This window comes from Notolepis coatsorum (genome assembly GCF_963971535.1).
Source record: "Notolepis coatsorum genome assembly, chromosome: 8".
NCBI lineage: Eukaryota > Metazoa > Chordata > Actinopteri > Aulopiformes > Paralepididae > Notolepis > Notolepis coatsorum.
Window position 1 is genome coordinate 134,434,572 of NC_140172.1, and position 19,028 is coordinate 134,453,599.

At 48.8% G+C, this 19,028-nt stretch overlaps 1 protein-coding gene across 1 annotated transcript in view; it reads left to right on the forward strand.

Moving 5' to 3' along the window:
- Positions 1 to 828: 828 nt before the first annotated feature.
- The window catches only part of LOC311233582 (cilium assembly protein DZIP1-like), a 39,671-nt gene continuing 21,471 nt past the window's right edge, over positions 829 to 19,028 (forward strand). The window contains exons 1-2 of the mRNA XM_084320549.1: positions 829 to 935; positions 11,426 to 11,992. Of these exons, the coding sequence (XP_084176675.1) occupies positions 930 to 935; positions 11,426 to 11,992 (573 nt within the window). The 5' untranslated portion in view covers positions 829 to 929. The remainder of the gene's footprint in view (positions 936 to 11,425; positions 11,993 to 19,028) is intronic.

The window sequence follows — 19,028 nt, forward strand, 5'->3', positions numbered from 1 at the left end:
CTTTGCCCCTTGATCATTGTACCTGTCTTGTTTGACTTGCTTTCCCTGTTTCTCTTATTCTTAGTACCAAATAAACAAGCCCTCGTATTTGGCAACTCTGAATCCTACTCTCTTGTGTCGTTGCGTTTGGGGTCGGTGTCAAACCATAACAGACACGATGTTATTGACTCTGGCTCCTCCCGGTTGTGAGGCTGAGATTGCCTCGTGCGTTCCTAAGCACACAGTAACGGGTCCCTGGAAGGCGAAGTCACTAAACACCAGTCCTATACCGCCACCTATTGACCAGATTATGTTAATGTCTCCCATTACATATAAATGACTCTTCTAACTTGTTTCTGATGGAGGTAATCCTGTACCCATATGTTCACACTGTTTTGACACATAATCTAAAGATATTAACATGATACCACTTCTAGTGGGCATCACACATGCAACGCAACACTTTCTATTGTTAAAACATCTGCATTTTTTCAAAAGACTTCATGCCCACCTCACCCCCCCCCCCCCCCCCCGAGACAAGTCTCAACGTGTGTTTATTGTTGACCTGAGAGAACCTGTCCCGACGTGAAAGCGTTGTTTCGGAAGCTGCTGTGATATTTAATCATTTGTATTATTCTGCCGTTAGCAAGGAAACCACCAGCGTCTTATGAACTTGTTGGCTGTTATCCACACGCGAGTTGCAATACTTTCCCCTAAAGACACGTACAGCTCCCCACACATGGAACCATTTGTTTGCTGGTGATTACTGACAGTGTTTTGATAACATTTGTCTCCCTCAGGTCGTCCTCCTCCTCCCCGGTGAACTGGGACGCTCGTTTCCGTCTCCATGGTGATGTCGCGTTCATCTGAAAGGGGACACAGCGGAACTAACGGGGAACGATCCCCGGTTCTAGATTTCATTCCGTTGAAAGGGGCGATCGAATGAATCCATGATGGTAAGGAGAACGCGGTTTCGTCGGGAAATCAGCAGAAAATAGGTAGATTTGTCGTCGAGCATGAAAACATTGCATGTCGTCTCCCCGTTTGAAACGAGCTTCCAGTGCAAAATGAGCTGAGTGGTGGAATCTGTGCTGTGTTGTGTTACTGACTGTGCTGCCTTGCTTCTGTGCTGTTTTGGTGTCATATGAATTGTTTATTTTCTTTTTATTGTGTAGTGTGTGTGAGAGGCATGTGATGTCAGATAGAGTGAAGCACATATATATGTTGGTTTGATTGATTGATTGAAAACTTTATTAACAGATTGCAGAATGGGTACAATACAGTACAGCTCAATACACACAATTGTTAAGGGGATGCAGACCAGAGAAAGACTTTCGTCTTGTTTACATCAGGGTCCCCCATTTTCAATTCATCAGGACATATATGACATACATGACATACAGATATTCAGTACTGCTACATTTATGACATACCAGATTTGCAAATACAGTACTGTTTGTGATTCAGAAGGAGTTAAGAAAAGGGAGTATATACATTTGACGTAGAAACTGTACATTGGAGGAGGTTGGGTGGGGTTGTGTGGGGGGGGGTTGGGTACATTGGGATATTGTCAACCATACTGGGTAATTTACATTGGAGGTGGTTGGGGGGGGGGGGGGGGAGAAACACTGTATAAACAAGCAAAACTGTACATTGAGGGGGGGGGGGGAGACACTGTACAAACAAGCAAAATTGTACATTGGACTGTTGACAACCATACTAGGTAAGTGACTGTACATTGGAGGGGGTTGGGTTAGGACATTTACAGGGGCCAGTTTTGAATTGCAGTCTCCCGTAGGTGTCCCTTGAGAGTGGTTTTGAAAGTGGGTAGTGATCCACATTCCTTTACAGCTTTGGGTAGGGCGTTCCACATTGATGTGGCATAATTGCGAAACGTGTTTAGTCCCCTATTTGAGCCGAATCTGGGTTTAACATGATTTGTGGCGCTCCCTCTGGTGTTGTGATCGTGGTATTCACTGACCTTTGGGAAGTATTTTGACATGTACATGGGTACCTTGGTCGTGTAGTGTATCTTGTAGACCAGGCCCATTGCAAGTTGCTGTACTCTGTCGTCTACTCTAAGCCATCCTAGGTTGTCAAAGTGTGCAGGGGTGAGGTGGGTTCTAGGAGTAAGGTCAAGCAGTAGTCTGACCAGTTTGTTTTGAGATGTTTGTAATTTTGTTTTTAGCGCCTTTGAGGTGCTTTGGTACTGTAACTGAGGGGTACAATTCCCTGACTGTATTACTAGATATGATACTTACTACCACTACCTTTGTACTTAATATTCGGCCACCCAGTACTTGGCATAAATATATTATGATGAACACTGTCACGTAGATGAAACGGATCCAACACAAATGTACGAATTAGAAATAGGTCTTTATTTCTACACAGCGATGGTGTGTAGAGCAAGCACTTAATCAAATCAATCACATTTATGAATGGGAATTAGTATGCACTTTTATGGCAAGAGTATTCATCGGTATATCAATAGAGAATGTCCAATCTCTGAAGGCGCAGGTGGTACATATACGACCTGGAATAGTTAAGGAATAACAGCAATGATACTTTAATGATTATAGACTGGATACACTAGGAGGGGTTAATCCGGTCGCTTGTAAGCCGACAGGAGTAGGAAGGGGGGGGGGGGGTAGAATCCGGCTGCCTCATCCGGCCAAGGGTATCCCAGGTGAACCCACTGTAGTGCCGTTCAATGCGCCGGCGATCCTTGGACCGCAGATGAAAGCAGATGGACTCTTTGTGGGCCGGCGTCCTCCGGTCCACGGAGGAGAGACGTGAAGCGACCTCGTCTTGCAGAGCGTCTCCTCACCTTGCGTCCTCTCCAGGGGGGGGGGGTTCCAACACACGGCAGTGTCGGGGGTCTTTATCCATGGAATAATCAACGTATACAAAGCATAATCCGTGCCTGGGAAGGCGGGCTGTCGTCGGTAGAATAATCCGGTATACAGGTCCACTCGCTCGTCGGCTCTGGGGCTCCTCGGGTGCAATCTCACATGGGGTCGATCATCCTGGATAAGCAACCAGTTTTCTGCCCGAAACGATGGGGTGCTGACTACGGTAGTATTCTCACCGCACGAAGCACTATATATTAACAGACTATTATTAGCTTAATAGACTACGTCCAACTCGACGATATAGTGCCAAATATGACTATTCAAATATTAATATACACGATGTCTCAATACCGATGGTAGGCCGAACTTGGCCTTACTCCCACACGTGGCGTCGCGGGGAGGCTTTACGTCTGTCACTCTATTGGAGGGTAAGAAACTGGACTGAAAAGGGAAGTCCTACTTTAGTAGCGCAGTATATATACGCACTATGAACAAATAGTCCCATTAGTGGTGCGGTAGCCAGATTCCTACGCGGAACTAGGACTTGTTCGTACATGTTGAGCGGTACGTTTGAACTGGGTCTGGGGGGTATGGCAGCCTGGCACCAAGGTCTCGACCAATAGTAGAATGGAGACTATTATGGGATGTTCAGTAGGCTAGAATGGATATTCAATGCATATTGTACAAGGAATATACAAGGGATATCAGGGAATATTAGAGAATATACAAATACAATTAAATATATATATATAATAAATATATATATTCGGTTTAATCTGGCCCTTCACAACAGCCACCCCCTGATTGGTCCCAGACCTAATCAGTTAAGCAGAGACAGATTAATCGCGTTGTCTATTTACACATAAGGGTTTGCTGTAGGGGTCAGTCAACTTCACAAAGTCATAGGGTTATAGGGTCATGGTCATCATCGATTGGGTCTGGGAGTCGGGGCAGTTCTATGAGCCTCGCCACGGGACGGGTGTAAGTGCGACCCTGGACAAGCACTTCAGCTGCTCGGACCTTGCCGTCGGCACCGGTGATCACTTTGCTTACGCGGCCGGCCGGCCACATAGCTCTGGGCAGTGATTGATCAATAATCATGACGACTGTTCCTTCTGTCAAATTGTCTCTCTCCTTTACCCACTTCTGGCGGGTCTGTAGAGACGGTAGGTAGTGCAGTAGGAAACTGCTCCAAAACTTGTCGGCTAATACTTGACTGTACCTCCACATCCGTCGGCCGTTCGCTTCTTCAGGCCGGTACATTGTCTGGGGTAACGCGGGATCTAGCCGCCCCATCAGGAGTGTGTTGGGGGTAACTGGGTCGATATCCGCCACATCACTGGAGACATATCCGAGGGGCTTCGAGTTAAGTACTCCCTCAATCTCCGTGAGGACTGTCATTAGGACTTCTTCCGCCACAGTCTGGGCCCCAAGTACTGCGTACAGGGCTGTCTTTATGGAGCGCACTTCTCGTTCCCAAGTGCCACCGAAGTGGGGTGCGTTTGGGGGGTTGAATTGGAAATCAACCTGTGCTGGAGCGAGGTGGGTCTTAAGTTCTGGGCCCATAGTTTGGAAGCTCTCTCTCAGCTCTCTTTCGCCGCCTTTGAAGTTTGTCCCATGATCGGACAATAGGGTAGACGGTCTTCCTTTCCGTGATGTGAATCTACGGAAGGCCATAAGGAATGAGTCTGTGCTCATGGTCGGGAGAAGCTCGATGTGTATCGCTCTGGTGGTCATGCATTTGAATACAATACCCCACCGCTTCTCGGTTCCTCTTCCTTTCTTTATGTGCAGCGGGCCAAAGCAGTCCATACCCGTTGAGTGGAATGGCTTGTCACCGATTCGGAGGCGACATGGAGGAAGGTCAGCCATCCTTGGTATGCTGGGCTGCGCACGCCACTTGCGGCAGTCTAGACATGTTCGCTGGAAGCGTCGTACCGCCTCTCTTCCTTGTAGGATCCAGTAACGACGTCTGATTTCCGCGAAGACTCTTTCTGCTCCTGCGTGATGTACATCCTCATCGTATTTCTTTATAATCAGCTCTGTGACCTTGTGTCGGCTGTTCAATACGATCGGGTATTTAATGTCATCCGGTAGATTGGGGGCTCTGCGTAGGCGACCACCCACTCTGATGAGGGTATGAGCGTCGCTCTCGGGGGCCAGATGAATTAATCTGCTGTCGGATGGGACAGGCTTTCCTCCCTGTAGACAGGCCAATTCATCGGGGAACGAGTCTCTCTGGGCTCGCTGCAGTAGAAGCAATTTAGTTAGCTGCTGACATATCAGCGGGGGACTTGCACTCCGGGTGGTACCGCAGGAATGTTCTTTGTTGTGCACTCTCTATGGACGTGCAATCGTCTATGTTAAGGTCGGTGGAGGCTACGGTGCTCAATCCACAGAACACAGACTTCTTATTTTCCACCTCCTCTGGACTTGCTTCCCTCGGGATAGGCATGGGCCACTGTCCTTCCGGGAGTCTTAGGAATGCGGGGCCGTCACTGTAAGCATTGTGACGGGTGAGGTCATCTAGGGGGATCCCCCGGGTGATGACGTCAGCTGGGTTCTGTTTTGTATCAACGTAGCGCCACTCTGTTTCTCCGGTTAACTCTTCGGTTAAGTCTTGAATCTCGGTGACTCTGACTCCCACGAAGACTTTGTACTTGCATGAGTCCGATTTGATCCAGGCGAGTACTGTCGTGGAATCTGACCACAGGATTGTTCTAGACACCGGTATGGTGAGCTCACGTTGGATGAGCGTGGCTAGGTGCGCTCCGGCTAGGGCTGCGCAGAGCTCTAGACGTGGGATAGATTGTTGCTTGCGTGGGGCTATTCTCGAGCGGGCGAGGACAAATGCTGTGTAGATCTCTCCCCCCTTTTCTTGGGCCCGCAAGTAGGCTACTGATCCGTATGCGACCTCTGAGGCGTCACTGAAGACGTGTAAGTCCATTTTACATGTCTCTGGCCTCACCGTGGGTGGGAAGTAGCTTCGGCGCATATTAACGCCTGGGAGTGAGTGGAGCTCCATCTCCCACTCTCTCCAGGTGGATGCAAGGTGTGCGGGAATGGGGTCGTCCCAGCCCTGGTCCTTGTCCCACAATGCTCGTACAATCATTTTTGCCCTGGTGGTGTACGGTAGAATACATCCTAGCGGGTCATATTGTCGGGCGAGTGTTGTGTACACACTCCGTCTGGTGGTCGGCGCCGCCGCCGGCCTTCCCTGCTCCGTAGTCAGGGGCTTGTGTCTGTAGTGAAGCGAATCTGTTTTGAATCGCCACACCAATCCCAGGGTCATCTCCTGGGCTTCTCCCGGGATTGTAGCCATCCAGGTCTCGCTGCTGGCTGCCTTGTCCTCGGAGGAGAGGCTGCGCAGTACTTGCGGATCGCTGCTGGCCCACTGCCTGAGATCAAAGCCGCCTTTGATCAATGAGGCGCGGAGTTTAATCAGGAGAGCCTCGGCTTCTTCCTGGGTTGAAAGGCTTTGTAGACAGTTGTCTACGTAGAAGCTGTTCTTTACGCTGTGTCGGACCTCTTCGTCCGCTGCTGGGTCCTCTGCTACATGTTTCTGTAGTGCAAATGTAGCACAGCAGGGGCTGCACGTCGTTCCGAAGGGGAGGACTTCCCATTGGTAGATGGCTGGGTGCTCATCTCCTGGCTTCTCTCTCCATAGGAACCGTAACAGGGGCTTGTCCTCCTCTACTAATCTCACCTGCAGGAACATTCCTTTAATGTCCCCGCTGATGGCCACCTTTTCCTGGCGGAAGCGGAGTAGAACGCCGAGTAAGGAGGGGCCGAGTGTGGGACCGGGCAGTAACTCTTTATTCAGATTTTGGGATCCGATCTGGTAGCTGCAGTTAAATACTATGCGGTCTTTACCGTTGTGATGGACCTTGTGGTGAGGCACGTACCACGATTCAGTGGTCTGGTCAGCCTCTTTTATGTCCATCTTTGTGACGTGTCCCGCTGTGATGAGCTTCTCAATCTCAGCGCGGTATACACTCTCTTGGGCGGGGTTCTTGGCTAAGCGCCGCTCCGTGTTCAGCAGGTGCCGTTCTGTGGCGTCTGTCTTGGCGTGGAAAGTAGGCATTCCTTCTCGCCGCAGGAGTGGCGTGGCGTATCTCAACACGCCGTTGACCGGGACTCTCTTGGTCCCTGTCTCGAGGAGGTGAATGGCGTAAATGTCATCTTTAGAGCGAATGTCTTTCTTTCCGTTCTTAAAGGGCATTTGTTCCAAGGTCCATAACCGCTCTACGTGTTGCAGGAGTGCGGTTTCTCCCTCCGTGACTCGGGAGTGGAGACATCTAGTGGCTGTACTTCGGTTGAGAGATTTGGCGAGCGGGCCTTGGAGAGTCCATCCCAAACGGGTCTCGACTGCTGCAGGACAGCCTCGGGGTCCGGTATGAACCCGGTCTATCGGGACAATGAGGTCTGCATGGTCGGAGCCTATCAACAGGGTCGGCATAGCATTGTCTATGAGCGGGATCGGTAACTTGCGCAGATGTGCATATTTCTCCATCAGCTTGGCGACGGGGTATGTGTACCGCGACAGTCCTATTTCTTGGCTGGTGAAAGCGTCTGTAATCTGGTACCGTCGCTCAGGCTGGCCGCTTGCTGCGATAGAGAATGAGACATTCTCGCCCTTTATCGTCTTCAAATCTCGTCTTATTGTCCGAATTGTCATTTGGGTTTCGCTTCCCCGCAGCCCTAGCTGGGCCGCAGCGGAGGCGAGCAGAAGGGTCTTCTCTGACCCGTCATCGAGGACGGCGTAAGTGTCCAGGACTTTATTCTGGTAGCTTAGTGTCACACGCACTACTTTTAGGAGTACTCGGGCTCCACTGCTGCTGGCGGGATCGATGTACATGACGCTCGCTTTGCTGCTGGATGGTGCGGGTGAAGGGCGCCGTCTGTTACTGTCGTGAAGTATGTCCAGATGGGCTCCATCGCACTTGGTGCACCTTTTCTTTAAGTGGCATTCGGCTGCCATGTGTGAGCGCGCACAGCGAAAGCAGCGCTTGTTGGACTTTATCCATTGACTTGCTTCCTCCGCGTTCAGCTTGGGGAAGGAGTCACATTGCGCTAGCCAGTGTTCTTTCTCACAGTAGGGGCACACTATCTTCCACTTCTCCGTTCTGGAGGGGGTACTGTGGCTCCTGCTGCTCGGTACTGACTCCGATTGGTGCATCACAGTCACCGATCTTCTTCCATCATTTAGTCGTCTGGTTCCTTCTCTGGAGCCAGGGGTGCTCCGTCCGAATGTATCTAGCCGTAGGCTGCTGACTTCTCTCGCCAGGAAGTCTGCTAGATCGAGGAGGTTCGGTTCGGGGCCATTCGGGTCTCGGTGGTCTCTCTGCCGCCTAAAACGCTCCTGTCGAGCGGGCGGCAGCTTCTCCAAGATCCTTTCCACATTTGAGTTGGCGTAAAGTTCATGCCTCCCCTTCTCTCTCTGCGCTCCCAACATCCCTACCAGGGACTGCACTCTGATGGATAGGTCGTCCAGTGCTCGATTGTCTATTGCTGGGGGTAAGCGGTCGATGTGTCGGATCTCCTGGATCACGTAATCCCATATGCGCCCATACCTCTGGTCCAATGCTACCAGCGCTGCTGTGTATGGGGTGGTGGAAGTCGCGTAGGCGAGCGCTATATTATGTGCGCGGGGTACCTTTAAGTGCTTCAGTAGGATGGCGTATTTGTGGCGTTCATCCAATACATCCACCAACATGGTCTCCAGACACATGCGGAGTTCTGTATACTGGGCCCGGTTCTCTTGGGTGAAGTCGGGTACCATAGGCGTGCCAATGTATGACGCTGACTGTGGATACATCGGCGAGCGTTGGGGGAGAGGCCTCCTAGGCGAGTCTCCTCCCGCTCCTTGGTATGGGCTGGTACCGGCAGTGTACCATGGCCCGCTTGTCCAGGTGCTGTTCCTCGGTGCGGGTCGTGCGTCGTGCTCACCCGGGTATAGAGTCGGGGGTCTGTAGCGCAGCTCCGCGGGAGTATAGCCTGGGCTGTACCGGACCTCCTGGTCCGGTAGAGTACTGTGCTGTCGTCGGGCGTGGTTCTCCTCCTCTTCCTCTTCGTCTTCAGTTAGGTCATCCAGTGCTTGTAGTCTCTGGTTTAGCCTCTCCACAGGATATGCTGCTCCTTCCCGGTTGCTAGGTCTCGCTTGGACCGGTGGGGGGAGGTGGTCTGTGGGGGGTATAGACCTCGTCTGTTGGTCAAGTTCAGGGTTGTTTACTCGGCTAGGGGATGCCGCCCTGGAGGTGTGTCTAGACGAGTTCCTGGAGCCTCTGGCGGAGGGAGAGGGTGTTGTCCGTCTGATCAGCTGTTCTATTAGTTGCGCTTGCTGTCTGTCGCGCTCTGCGTCCCGTAGAGCACCAGCAGCTGCTCGCTGGCTGTCTGCTCGGTCTCGGGCCACATTCTCTTCCCTCTGAATGCGTCTTATTTCTAGACGTATATGCTCTTCTTCGCTCCGCTGCTGGATCTGCAGTCGGTCGCGTTCAGCAGCGGCGTTCAGGCTGATGAGGAAGGCCTGCTGTAGGGTCCTCTCTGCCTCGCTGGGAGAAGGCGGTTGTATAGGGGAGCCTTCCCTCGGGGTACTCCTTGCGGAGCCTTGGAGCTCTATCTCCACGGTGCTCTCCCCGTCTTCTTCCGTGCCGAGTTCTCTCTCGGTAGCGTTGTATTCCTCCCGGGACTCGTCGGGGACTACTTCTTCAGTACTGGCGGGGTGTGAAGTCATGTCTGGTTCCCACTGGTCCCCACCGTGAACTTGGTCAGTTACATTAGAGCCCGTAGGGGCCTCTATGGTCGGGGTAGTCTGGGCGTTGGGGTTAGACATACTTTTACTTTCTAGTTTTACCGCGTTTACTGTTAGTAGAAGACTAGGTTGTTGACTGACAGCGTAAGCCTCTAAGTACTGAGGGAGCCGTCGTTCGCGCTGCGGGCGTTGGTTAGGAGGATCGTTTCGTGGAGTGTTCATCATAGGCCATTTCAATATTAATAACACTATATTAATATTACACTAATTACCATCCGGTTCGAAGGACCAATTGTAACTGAGGGGTACAATTCCCTGACTGTATTACTAGATATGATACTTACTACCACTACCTTTGTACTTAATATTCGGCCACCCAGTACTCGGCATAAATATATTATGATGAACACTGTCACGTAGATGAAACGGATCCAACACAAATGTACGAATTAGAAATAGGTCTTTATTTCTACACAGCGATGGTGTGTAGAGCAAGCACTTAATCAAATCAATCACATTTATGAATGGGAATTAGTATGCACTTTTATGGCAAGAGTATTCGTCGGTATATCAATAGAGAATGTCCAATCTCTGAAGGCGCAGGTGGTACATATACGACCTGGAATAGTTAAGGAATAACAGCAATGATACTTTAATGATTATAGACTGGATACACTAGGGGGGGTTAATCCGGTCGCTTGTAAACCGACAGGAGTAGGAAGGGGGGGGGGGGTAGAATCCGGCTGCCTCATCCGGCCAAGGGTATCCCAGGTGAACCCACTGTAGTGCCGTTCAATGCGCCGGCGATCCTTGGACCGCAGATGAAAGCAGATGGACTCTTTGTGGGCCGGCGTCCTCCGGTCCACGGAGGAGAGACGTGAAGCGACCTCGTCTTGCAGAGCGTCTCCTCACCTTGCGTCCTCTCCAGGGGGGGGGGTTCCAACACACGGCAGTGTCGGGGGTCTTTATCCATGGAATAATCAACGTATACAAAGCATAATCCGTGCCTGGGAAGGCGGGCTGTCGTCGGTAGAATAATCCGGTATACAGGTCCACTCGCTCGTCGGCTCTGGGGCTCCTCGGGTGCAATCTCACATGGGGTCGATCATCCTGGATAAGCAACCAGTTTTCTGCCCGAAACGATGGGGTGCTGACTACGGTAGTATTCTCACCGCACGAAGCACTATATATTAACAGACTATTATTAGCTTAATAGACTACGTCCAACTCGACGATATAGTGCCAAATATGACTATTCAAATATTAATATACACAATGTCTCAATACCGATGGTAGGCCGAACTTGGCCTTACTCCCACACGTGGCGTCGCGGGGAGGCTTTACGTCTGTCACTCTATTGGAGGGTAAGAAACTGGACTGAAAAGGGAAGTCCTACTTTAGTAGCGCAGTATATATACGCACTATGAACAAATAGTCCCATTAGTGGTGCGGTAGCCAGATTCCTACGCGGAACTAGGACTTGTTCGTACATGTTGAGCGGTACGTTTGAACTGGGTCTGGGGGGTATGGCAGCCTGGCACCAAGGTCTCGACCAATAGTAGAATGGAGACTATTATGGGATGTTCAGTAGGCTAGAATGGATATTCAATGCATATTGTACAAGGAATATACAAGGGATATCAGGGAATATTAGAGAATATACAAATACAATTAAATATATATATATAATAAATATATATATTCGGTTTAATCTGGCCCTTCACAACAGGTACCATGAGGTGCAAGCATAGTCGTAGTACCCTTGAATGAGTAGATTGGAATGGTAGAATCTATATTCTGTGTCTCAGTCAAAGACCTGCCATTCCCCTCTGTTTTCCAGCCATTTCAAGACGGCGTATATTTCCCCTTCTCCGGCGAGACCCAGGGGACCCACTCGTCAGCGGGGATCACCTCCCTACTGAACTCCCCCCTCAGCCAGCCCTCCTCCAACGGCAGCATGACCTCCGCCCTCCCCCCCTTCAAGTTCCGGCCGCGCCGCGAGAGCGTGGACTGGCGGCGCATCGGCGCCGTGGACGTGGAGCGGCTGGCGAGCGAGCTGGACGTGGACGCCCTCCAGGAGCACGTGAACGCCGTCACGTTCTGCAGCGTGGCGGGCGAGCGGTGCCAGCGGTGCCAGACCCCGGTGGACCCGGCCCTGGTGAAGCTCTTCCTCCTGGCGCAGCTCACCGTGGAGTGGCTGCTCCACTGCCAGGGCTACCTGACCCTCAACCTGCGCGGCACAGAGGAGCGGCTGGCGGCGGCCGGCAGGGACCGTGAGCACCTCCTGGCCCGGCAGAAGAAGCAGCAGGAGAAGATGCAGGCGCTGGGCGCCGAGCTCAAGCAGAGGAAGAAGATCATACGCAACCAGCAGTCCATGTTCGCTCCGCGGCGCGTCACCAGCCAGAAGGTACCGCTGACACCGCCACCGCTCTCTGTACAGAAGGGATCTGGTTACCATTTGCATTGTGTGGGCGTATGGCAAGCAGGCAGTTGGCCCCCCGTTTGCCCCCCGCCCCCCTCAGTCCTCTTCGGGGGGCCCCCCCTATAAGTCATTTTCCCTGCCTTCATTCACAGCTACTACCGCTGGCTGCATTCGACACCTGGGTGGTTGGTTGGTTCCTTCTTAGCAAGGAAACGGTCAAAGAACTAACATTAGAACCCATTATAATCAGCCTTGTTTTCCGACTCAAAATAACTGGATTGGGAGCTGCTGGGCAGATGGTGTCTGACAGGGACAATTAGTGTTTTTAATCCACTTACAAAAGGGTGACGAGAGCTCACACCTCCCCCACCCTCAGTCATACATACAGACATCCCTCCACGCATAGTCAGCATTGCTGGGGGAGGGGGGGGGGGTGTCTTAGCAGCTACGCGCTCTCTCTTTTCATCTTATGGATCTATTTGTCTATAGATATAGCTGGGGATGTGTAGCGTGCATGGTCCACCGGCGGCCAGTGGGCTATTTATATCTCCAAAAGAGAGAGACCGGCCCACGTTTTCTTCAAGTGTATATGGCTACTGACCTGGCCCAGCTGGTTGCCAAGGCAACAGCTCCAGTGTTTTATGACAGAGCGCGGTTGCTAGGTGTGCACTAGTGGCTCGGGCTAACAACCGCGTTGATAACTGAGCTCTCGGCAGCTCAATAATTGATAGCGTCCGTGGCACCGGTGTCCCTCCAGATCCTTTGGTTTTTGTTGCATCTCGTGGTGATATTGGCATTTGCGGCGGTATTAACCACAGGTTATTATTATGTGTTCTTGTGTTGTTAGCATAGGCTTGGGAGGGGGAGGTACACATAACCGAGCAGCAGGAAAAATATGTAATCATATACAGAGTGCTGATAATCTGTTATTACATAACCCCGGGGAAGTTTATTTGTATCTGTGATATTGTGATGGGCTGCCACAAAACAATCCATCTACTCACGGGAAACACTGAACCACGGCAAGTTGTTCCTAGAACTCTCAATAAAAAAAAAATTCCCCAGAGTGCAACACACACAAACACACAGAGACCCCTTTCTTTGAGTGACCAGACCTTGGCTAATTTGATTTCACTCCTGATTCCCAAAGTTATTGCAGAGCAACAGTGCGATTCTATCACTCAAAGAGCTGCTTATTATAGTGTCACACTCTTGCACTGCGAGCATATGGCGCTACAGGATATCAATAGCAACGCGTTTAAAATGTAATAAGGTTACGATCGCAGTCAGTGGTGGCGTGTAAGTATGTGTGTAAGTGTGTGTGTGTTTGTCAGAGCCGGGTCTCTTCTGGCTTGTGACCGTCTCCCTGAGATAGTAGGGTGAGTTTATGCGCAGGGAGGGAATCAATGGTGTCGCCTAGGAAACGTATAGCTCAACTCAGAGTTCAAATATGACATGACGAAGTCAGTTTTCTTTTACCACCAGAGTCACACAATACAGGTTCAGGTTAGGTTGCCATGGAAGACATCTCTGTGTGTCAAATTTGCTGACGACACAGTGGTGGTGGGCCTGATCTCTGCCAACGACGAGAGGGCCTACCTGGAAGAGGTCAAGGTCCTGGCGGGATGGTGCCAGGAAAACAGCCTCTCCCTGAACGTCAGCAAAACAAAGGAGATGATTGTGGACTTCAGGAGGTCGGGGGTCAAGGACTACAGCCCCCTCAGCATCGACGGGGCACCGGTTGAGAGAGTCAACAGCTTTAAGTACCTCGGAGCCTACATATCCGAGGACTTGACATGGACCACACACATTGACAGTGTTGTGAAGAAGGCACGACAACGCCTCTACTTCCTCAGGCGCCTGAGGAAGTTCCAAGTCAGTCAGAAGATCCTTAAGAACTTCTACTCATGTACAATAGAGAGCATCTTGACTGGCAACATCACCTCCTGGTTTGGGAATAGCACTGCACAAGACCGAAGCAGACTACAAAGAGTGACACGTTCAGCCGAACGCACAATTGGAGGGGGGCTCCCCACCCTCCAGAACATTTACAACAAGCATTGCAGGGGCAAGGCTAAGAGAATCATTAAAGACTCCAGTCACCCGAACAACTGCCTCTTTGAACTGCTGCGGTCAGGCAAGCGATACCGGAGTCTCAAGGCGAGCACAGAAAGACTCAGAAGAAGCTTCTATCCCCAGGCCATCAGGCTGCTAAACGAACAATGAACACTACACAACAACAACCATCAAACGCACATAGCACACACATCCACACGCACACACTCACTTTAAACAAACACACTGTAGCACCCACTCCACACACTTTATAGCACACACCCACTTTAAACAAACACACTGTAGCACCCACTCCCCACACTTTATATTTATTGATGAAGGATTGCACTACAACTCGTACACCTTACTGTAAATTGTACCTAAATTGTACCTCATCCCATTTCTGCTTTGCACTATATAGTACTGTACATTAGTACACTGCATAGTATTATATATATTATATGGTAACTCAGTTACGTCTATTCTGCATCGAACATTGTACATATGTCTATACTGAACACTGTGACCTCATTTTCTACTTCTAAATTACATGCTATACTATGCTATTTGATACTATCTTGTCTAGCACAGTCTCTGGAGCGTAACAGTAAGAAGCATTTTGTATGAAAGTATTCTGTACTTCTGTATGACAACTATTAAAGAAACTTGAAACTTGAAACTTGATTTACTATTGCTGTCACATTCAGACCGTGCTGGTTTGTTGATTAAAGGGGACCTATTGTGCATCTTTTCAACAGTGTTCCGGCTGCAGCTAATTAAAGCGAAATGAGCAATTCTGAACAGCTTGTTTAGGCTTGTTAATCTGAAAACTTCATTGTGTACATAAATGTAGTTAATGTACACGTGTAATCCCCCCCCCCCCCCCAGCACCTAAATAACACTTCAGACTGAAGCCAAATCCATGAATGAAAACTTTATTTAACAGATTGCAGAATGGGTACAATACAGTACGGCTCAATACATACAATTGTTAAGGGGATGCAGACCAGAGAAAGACGTTTGCCTTGTTTACATCAGGGTCCCCCATTTTCAATTCATAGTGAAGACTGTGAAGATAGTGAAGACCATACAAAGACTGAGCAAAAGTCAACCATAATATGTCCCCTTAAAAATAAACATGCGAGTGTTACTTAATTATCTTCATTTCTGTGGGCATTTCTGCTTTATTAGATGGGACCACTACCACTAGTGACAGGAAGTCAGGGGTAGAGAGAAAGGGGGTGACACGCAACAAAGGCCCTGGGCCCAATTCAAACCCAGGACGTTGCGACTATGCGGTGTGCGTCCTCTCAGAATCAGAAAGGTCTTTATTGCCAAGTATACTTTTCACATACAAGGAATTTGCTTTGGACGTTACTGGTGCGACATTAGCGGACAGACATTAACAGACCGATAATACAATAAAGTGGTGGAGTAAAATAAAATGAAATATGAGCTAAGTTAAGCACAATAGAATAATATATTTATGAAATAAAATATAGGCCAGGGCTGTACGACTGTATAAGAGGTTGAATAAAATGATGTGGGATATAAACTAAATTAAATATAGCTCAATATATAGATATAGTACAATTATAAGTAAAAAATAAAATAGGAGTAGGCCAGGGCTGTGCAAGTTTCAAGTTTCTTTAATAGTTGTCATACAGAAGTACAGAATACTTTCATACAAAATGCTTCTTACTGTTACGCTCCAGAGACTGTGCTAGACAAGATAGTATCAAATATTATACAACGGCATGCAAATTTCTCGATTCTGATTGGCTGAAACAGTCATTTTACACGTCTTTATTGGCAACAATCCACGCTGCTGGCCCAGGACCCGCCCACAACCGACCCACATCACATCACTCCGCCGGATCACAAGAAGGTGGCCAATAATATTTACAAATGGATATGTTAATGGCGACTAAACGACTAAATATGAAGCGATTCTGTCAAGGGGAATGTGTTAGCCCTTTAAACAATGTTGGATGATGTAATTGATGGGTCTTGAGGCAATCTAGAACAAAAGAAAAATCGCGGTTTGATTGATAGATTAATTGATTGATTTAAATTTCTACTTCCTTCTTGCTACTGACTGCAGCGTTCTCTCTCACTGTCCGACGCTGGCGTACCCACAAACACACACACACACATACACACACACACACACACACACACACACACACACACATACACACACACACGCACACACACACTGTGACACACACACACACACACACACACGCACGCACACACACACACACACACTCCTGTCTGCAACAGCGGGGGAGTCAGACTGAGAGAGAAGCAGCGCTGTTTTAAGTGAGCATGGTCTATTGAATTGATTGATTGGTTGATTGCTAATTTTATTACTGTACCCCTGGTTTCCAACTGGTTAAGTTTAGGCTAAAAGAAATAAATAAAAAAATAGGGCGAAGAAAACGTTTTTTTCCTATGCATTCCCTTAACAATTGTGTGTATTGAGCCGTACTGTATTGTACCCATTCTGCATCTGGTAATAAAATTTTCAATCAATCATTCCAATAATACACAGTTGGATGTGTTAGTTGGTTGGATGCACTTCAAGCTGCTTCCACATGAAGCAACTTCTCTCAATCATTCCAATAATACACAGTTGGATGTGTTAGTTTGGTTGGATGCACTTCAAGCTGCTTCCACATGGAGTTGTGGGAACTACTTTTTCTGGCGGATGGTTTTTTCAATAAATCTTCGATTAATGTGTGTTTATTGTATAGAAATAAGGTTGGATGAATCTGGCAGTTGTATAAAAGCTTTACACCACGTGCAGTCGTGATTTGTGACCAATAAACCATGCCTAGGGGGGTCTAACGACCCTCGGCTGCGCCTCGGGCCTAACAACCACCCCTAGGCATGGTTTATTGGTCACAAACCACTCCTGCGTGTGATGTAATGCTTAAACATAGTATAGCATGTAAATTAGAAGTAGAAAATGAGACTGGGCAGATGTGTTCAATTATACAATTATATACACAGTTAGAATGAAGTAACAATACAGTGGGCAAGTATATTTAAGCATTACATCACACGCAGGAGTGGTTTGTGACCAATAAACCATGCCTAGGGGTGGTTGTTAGGCCCGAGGCGCAGCCGAGGGTCGTTAGACCCCCCTAGGCATGGTTTATTGGTCACAAATCACGACTGCACGTGGTGTAAAGCTTTTATACAACTGCCAGATTCATCCAACCTTATTTCTATACAATAAACACACATTAATCGAAGATTTATTGAAAAAACCATCCGCCAGAAAAAGTAGTTCCCACAACTCCATGTGGAAGCAGCTTGAAGTGCATCCAACCAAACTAACACATCCAACTGTGTATTATTGGAATGATTGAGAGAAGTTGCCTCATGTGGAAGCAGCTTGAAGTGCATCCAACCAACTAACACATCCAACTGTGTATTATTGGAATGATTGATTGAAAATTTTATTACCAGATGCAGAATGGGTACAATACAGTACGGCTCAATACACACAATTGTTAAGGGAATGCATAGGAAAAAAACGTTTTCTTCGCCCTATTTTTTTATTTATTTCTTTTAGCCTAAACTTAACCAGTTGGAAACCAGGGGTACAGTAATAAAATTAGCAATCAACCAATCAATCAATTCAATAGACCATGCTCACTTAAAACAGCGCTGCTTCTCTCTCAGTCTGACTCCCCCGCTGTTGCAGACAGGAGTGTGTGTGTGTGTGTGTGCGTGTGTGTGTGTGTGTGTGTGTGTCACAGTGTGTGTGTGCGTGTGTGTGTGTATGTGTGTGTGTGTGTGTGTGTGTGTGTGTGTGTGTGTGTGTGTGTGTATGTGTGTGTGTGTGTTTGTGGGTACGCCAGCGTCGGACAGTGAGAGAGAACGCTGCAGTCAGTAGCAAGAAGGAAGTAGAAATTTAAATCAATCAATTAATCTATCAATCAAACCGCGATTTTTCTTTTGTTCTAGATTGCCTCAAGACCCATCAATTACATCATCCAACATTGTTTAAAGGGCTAACACATTCCCCTTGACAGAATCGCTTCATATTTAGTCGTTTAGTCGCCATTAACATATCCATTTGTAAATATTATTGGCCACCTTCTTGTGATCCGGCGGAGTGATGTGATGTGGGTCGGTTGTGGGCGGGTCCTGGGCCAGCAGCGTGGATTGTTGCCAATAAAGACGTGTAAAATGACTGTTTCAGCCAATCAGAATCGAGAAATTTGCATGCCGTTGTATAAAGTCCAGTAGGGTGTGTTAATGTGGGGGGGGGGGGGGGGGTGTCAGTGAGGGTCCCAAGCCTTGTTAATGAGGCTCACTGCAGAGGGGAAGAAACTGTTCTTGTGGCGTGATGTTTTGGCCCTAATGGACCGCAGCCTCCTGCCAGAGGGGAGTGACTCAAACAGGTTGTGACCGGGGTGGCAGGGGTCGGCCACAATCTTACATGCACGCTTCAGAGTTCTGGAGGCGTACAGGTCCTGGAGGGATGGCAGATTGCAGCCGATCACCTTCTCAGCAGAGTGGATGACACGCTGCAGCCTGCCTTTGGCCGTGGCTGCAGCGTACCATACACTGTGATGGAGGAGGTGAGGATGGACTCAATGACGGCTGTGTAAAAGTGCACCAGGCATCATCGTCTTTGGCAGGTTGAATTTCTTCAGCTGCCACAGGAAGTACATCCTCTGCTGTGCTTTCTTGAGGAGGGAGCTGATGCTATATGGTGTGTTTTCATAACTCAATAAACAAACGGTCAGCGGAAAACTGGGTCCCTGGAACACTGTTTGAAGCTAGAAAATCTGCCTGAAAAGTTTCACTGCGGTTGTTTACAAACATTCAAAGAAGGCTCATGGTTGGTTCACGGTGCCTCAAAAGGATTTTGTTTTGATTTATGATGAAATAAGATACAATCATTCTAAGGATTACATGTACAGTAAATGTGTTTTGTGCACTA